This window comes from Oryza glaberrima, chromosome 7, assembly GCF_000147395.1.
Source record: "Oryza glaberrima chromosome 7, OglaRS2, whole genome shotgun sequence".
In the NCBI taxonomy this organism is placed as follows: Eukaryota; Viridiplantae; Streptophyta; class Magnoliopsida; order Poales; family Poaceae; genus Oryza; species Oryza glaberrima.
Window position 1 is genome coordinate 7408393 of NC_068332.1, and position 6031 is coordinate 7414423.

Here is a 6031-nt window from a genome sequence, read left to right on the forward strand (position 1 = left end):
AATCGTCTTTCTGGTAGTGATGGGGGATTGGAAGAAACCAATTTCGAACTAACTTTGGCGAGTGCATCAGTTAAATTCGCACAGTGAATGAGTTTGATCAGAGTAGGCACACATTTTACTACGGCGTTTGGTTGCAGGCGGAGGTTATGGACGACTGTAAAAATAAGTTTTGAACGCATGTAAAAATGCTTTTTTTTAGTAGTGGTCACAAATCCTGCTACAAATGAATAATACCCAGATCCTGACTTATGAGTTGTAGGAGGTTGATATTGTTGTATTGTGTTGCGATCTGATCTATATAAGTGGAATGGGTAAGTTTTGTTGCAAAATCATGCAACCACATCAACAAAACAACTTTTACTGGCCAGATTTCTACTCTTAATGTTACGAGCTGTTGGATTTACAGCGTATGGAACCTCTTCCATATCCTGTCTCTAGTATTGATAGAATAGTGCATACACATTACCAGAACATGATGGAAGTGATATATGGATCTTCTTCTATTGTGTTCTAAATGTATATTGGGCAATGGGCATGGATACAAATACAATACACTATGTGTGAACTAATTGGAGAATAATAATTACATATGTTTCATACACTGCTAGTACAAGATGTGACCGACTTTTCCTTGCTGGCCGATGGATGGCTTTTTGTTGTTGAGTGTGATGGGTGGCTCGACATGTGATACTTCTAGTTGCTCATTACTCATGCTTTTGTCTTGATTTAGTCCTAAAATTTAAATTTAAAGGTCTAATGTGGTACTCCCTCCGTTCATCTATAGTTGACAGCTATTTTGAAACAAATAAGTGAGCTTGGCGGTTAAAGTTTGTTACGTGTTAATGGTTGTTAGACATGACACGAGATTTGCTTGGTACGTGTTAATGCTTGCTATATGATATCAAGAAATACGGCGCATTGCACATGCCCTACATGTAAACTTTGTGAAAGCCATTCAGAACTGATCAAGTTTGTTTGCATGACTTATATCATGCTGCTGCAGGATGGCAACGGGCAACATGTTATAAATAAACAGTTTCTCTAAGTTATTGGTTGAGAATATAATAAGCCATATGTTTTTGTTTTAGAGGGTAGAATTAGCGATTGGAGAGATATTGGAGGAAACCAAATGATAAATTTAAATTTGGGGTGTGTAATAGTTGGTTTGCCAGTAGATGATAAAAATAGTTGCGTTAATGTCATCTATTGAGTTGCCAGTAGATGATAGAAATAGTTGCGTTGCAGGTGATCTGGGATCATCCTAGTCTTGTACAAATGTTGCCATGAAAGATGTGGTCACTAAGTATACATTCAACAATCATGAACTAGCGATCTATCCAAACAAGGGGGCTCGCCAAGATCGCCATGTCGGACTCCGAGGAGCACCACTTTGAGTCGAAGGCCGAGGCTGGAACCATCCGCAAGAATGGGTACATCGTTATTAAGAACCGCCCCTGCAAGGTGGTGGATGTTTCTACCTCGAAGACTAGTAAGCACGGTCATGCCGAGTGTCACTTTGTTGCCAAAGATATTGTTCCTTCATCCCACAACTGTGATGTTCCACACGTGAACCGAACAGAGTACAAGCTGATATTCGTGAGCCTTCTTACTAGGAGCGGTAACAATAAGGATGATCTTAGACTCCCAACTTATGACAATCTCCTGGGCCAGATCAAGGCTGGATTTGGTCAAGGCAAGGATGTTGTTGTGACTGTCATGTCCGCCATGGGGAGGAGCAGATCTGTGTGCTGAAGGACATTGGCCCTAGTAACTTCCTCAAGTGAAAGACTACGAAACAGAGGGATGCTTATGTATCAAACCTAAACTATAAAAAACAATGATGTACTAGATCTTTTATGGACAGGACTTCACCGACAAAGGTCTAATGCCAGTGTTTGAGGACAGGACTTCACCGACAAAGGAGATAGAAATAAGCATCCTACTAATGGCTTTAAGGGCGGTCAGTATTCACTAGTTGGCACAATAAATTTAGGTGATGGTATGCGCCATAGTTTCCTATGTTGATATTTATTCATTAGTTTACATAAGTTGACATATACCAGCCTGTATGTTGAAGAAGTTGAACTTCATCTTGCAAATACCGAAAAGGATAGGGTACATGTTGCAAATATACTTATCACTGGCAAATATGCTGAGGACCTATATGTGATTTCTGCAAACAATAGTGCTCCGATGAAAGATTGAAAGAGTTTCCTAAATGACATTTAGACCCAGATACCACTATGTAATGTAAACTAGATGGTACTTCGCGCATTGCTACGGAACACTTAACATATTGTCGGATTAGGAAACAAATTTTTTATATAAAAAAGCCAATGAACTGAAGTAATTCTACAGGTTGATGGGGATATAATATGCCATATAAGCAATCTAACATGGCCACTGATAACTTGACAGGCAGCTATATTGTTCAGAGACTAAATCACATGTTAGGAAGGAAAAATGTGATAAATTGTATCGTTGATTTTAATCATAAATTAAAGAAAATGCTTCTCACTAATTTGGTAAACATCACATTGCTAGGTAAAGCTATAATCACTTGAATTGTTTGGATAAACAGATGTCAATCCATCCCATGACTCCATGAGGGAGATCCATTAGACCAAATGCTGATGGTCCATGCAGTTGCTGTAACCATTGAGAAAACATACATTTACTAGCTAAAATCAAGTTTACATACCAGCAAGATCATGTAAGATATTAAAGCCCTTCCATAGTTCCATCAAATGTAAGTCTGAAGAGCAAGAGACTGGCTTTGGTTTATTCCTTCCATCTAGTGGTCTGGTGATGAACTGAAACAATTCAAATTTTAGTGTTTTATTATGGAAAAATAAAATGCACCTAATAGATCATGGCGATGAAGGGTTTAATTCACAAAATATAAGTATCAAAGACATATAAGGAATTGTTTTACAATATCTCTAGCTATCTGAATATATGTAGCAAAATAATGATGGGCAGCTTTGCAATTTCATATATACATATGGATGAAACCACCCTAGTCCCTAGAGTAATGAATTACTTGATCAATTGCTCCAGAATAACACAATGCCTTTCATAGGGATGATTCTTACACCTGAAATAAAAATGGACATTAGAATTTACCTTGACGTCCCCCACACAGGTAGCCAAATCAAAATGTACACAGAAAGTAGAGAGAGAATGATAACAAAATTTCATAGCTATAGTCCTACAATCTGAAGAAAACCAAGATTAGAAAAGGCAAGAAGCAATTATGATTTAATTTAAAAGGGAGGAGAGATGAGGGAGATACACAAATAACAAAGGGGCATGGGAGGAACAAAAATTTCACAATAGTACTGCATTCTGAAGCGAACCAAAATTAGAGAAAGCAAGCAAGGAGGATGGGAGGAAGATGCAAGGTAAACAGAAGCATGAGAGGATTTTATAGACGGGTGTACTATCGGCTAACATTCGATCATAGTGGAGTTGATGATGAAGCGGACTGAGGATATGAAGCGGACCGAGGCGATGCTCTTGGCTGTTGATTCCCTTGCTCGGGAACAGGATGGGACGGGACGGCGTGCGAGTATTAACAGTGAAATTTGGTAAGCCCCCAAAGTCATCATCGGCCTAGAGTCATTATCGGCTTCAGAGTCCTGGAATCGGCCGATGGGAATTATCAAGTCGCCAATAGTCGGATTACTGCTATATTCAGTTAAGGAAATTAATCAATTAAAGGAAGTTCATTCAGAAGAGACCGAGTTCAAAGAGGATGCGGTATCGTAGTTTATCTATTAATTAGGAAGAGTTTGTTAGTTTCCTTTTATCTTTAGGAAATTATGTTTAGTGTCCGATAAGGACTTTATGTTTTCCTTTTATCTTTAGGAAAGTTTCTTTCTCGTCTAACAAGGACCAATATCTACCTATGGGTATAAATATGTACACCCGGGGTGATTGTAATTTATCTCCACGATCAATACAAATTCGGCGCATCGCCACCTTTTTTTACTTTTCTACTTTTTCGACGAATTTATTCTTTTCATCGGCTGGGCTAGGGCTTCAACACTCTGATCTTGTCAATGTAAGCACCTATCTACCATATATCTTAGTTAATCTAGTTTGGTAGTTCAATTTACTTGTATCGGCTAAGATTCGTTTTAGGGTTTATACCGGAACCGGCTAAATTGATTTACCAAATTAGATTAGCTAAGGTATCTACCACCCTGAAAATCAGTCAAGAGCATGATTCACTACAAGATATCTTATGATAGATGACGCTTCATTTACGTCACAAACATTGAATTTTTCGTCACGTTTCGTAATCTGTGACGCTCGTGTGACGAAAATTCATTCGTCACCTATCATGCGTCTCTAATAGCGTTCTATGACAAAACCTTATTTTTTTCGTCATTAATCTAGTGACGATCCTTCTGTCGTCATAACTTTGTGATGCTCATATTCGTCATTATCTAGCCTAAAAAACGTCACAAAATATCAGATGGCCCATTAAAATCCATGTATTGAGCACCCTGTTTATGGGCTTAGCCCAATGGCATGCCCAACTAGATTTTAGCCTGGCCCATCTATGATGTAGCATATTTTCAGCCCAATTTTATTATATCCATTTGCTTTAATATCAAATAATAAATAGGCCAAGTCCATTGCAAAAGCCCATATAAGCCCAAACATTATACCACACCATTTTCAGCCCATCATATTAGTATCAAATAACAAGTGGGCTAAGCCCATATAGGCCCAACAATCAAACACAATAACAACCCATATAGCACAAAGGTTACAACCCATATAGCAACTGGTTCTTCTGATAATGCACCATTACAGAAGTCTTACAAACCGAAAAAAACAAAGGTTTCAACAAACTGCATGCACCATCAACAATCACCTACAAGGATATGTTGTATCAAACTAGCAAAGATATCTGATTCTAAGGTTGCCAAATGTTCATAGCATGTATTTCTGAGATATTTCACCACTCCAGATGGCAAAATCTTCAGCTGCCTCCATCCTGTACATTTCTTCTCTTGAAAATCAACCAATGGCATCAATGTATCTTTACCCTTTACAAGATCCTACCCAACAGACATCATTGTAAGTACAGAGAAATGCAGTACTGAAATGCAGTATACAGTAGAGAGAAATCTAATCTAGTTCTCAACAAGCTGACATAGTATACAGTAGAGAGAGAAGTACAGAGAAATGCAGTACTGGATGCAGCTTTATCACTACAGGAAAGAAACTCTTAAGTTAATTAATTTCAGGCTAAGTTAAAACTACTGGTGGAACTGGGTAAATTTGGACCACTCATCCAACCAAGGATTGGAATCAAACCAGCAAGCTAAAGTCTAAAGGGTAGCCTCTGATCAGGATCAGATTCTTCACCAGCTAATTGAAGCAGAAATGCTGAATGCTAAATTGCTTGCTTCTGTAAAGCGCACTGAACTGAACTAAATGAATTACAGTGTGAAAGAAGATACAGTAGAAGTAGCAGATTACTTCTCTGTTTTAGCAGATTAGCTCATGGCAAGATGTTTAGATAATGGAATAGATATCTAGTTTGATTGCCAGATGCAAGTTGATCTCTTTGCCCAGAAATTGAGCATGAACATGCACAGTGCATGATGCACTCACTCTCATTCATCAGTCATCACCTACATGAATGTAATTTGTTTACATGAATGTAAGAAGGTGGGAAAATGACACTTATCTTTCTAGTCAATGGGATCTTTGAACGCAGTGGCACACAACCCTCTGTAGCTTGCAATTCATATCTACAACAGAGCAACTGCAAGCTTGCATCCTTCTCTTTTCATCAGAAACTTACAGCTCCAAATGAATATGCAATGAAACAAGTTCAGAATATTTAGTCTCTACCTATGTAGCGTGGCAAGAAAGCTCTGCTACATAAATTGATTTACTTTCTGTAGGACAGGGGAATAAGAGTTAAGTACACATGCCAAGAATTACCATTGCTGAGAGGAGTTGCAACTGTACTTTGATCTAAGTATCATCATACGCAAGTAAATGC

At 38.3% G+C, this 6031-nt stretch overlaps 1 protein-coding gene across 1 annotated transcript; it reads left to right on the forward strand.

Moving 5' to 3' along the window:
* The first annotated feature begins 1365 nt into the window (after positions 1-1365).
* LOC127779983 (eukaryotic translation initiation factor 5A-like) lies at positions 1366-1752 on the forward strand. The gene has a single exon (XM_052306927.1). The coding sequence runs from the start codon at positions 1366-1368 to the stop codon at positions 1750-1752; it is 387 nt and encodes a 128-aa protein (XP_052162887.1).
* Positions 1753-6031: the final 4279 nt, after the last annotated feature.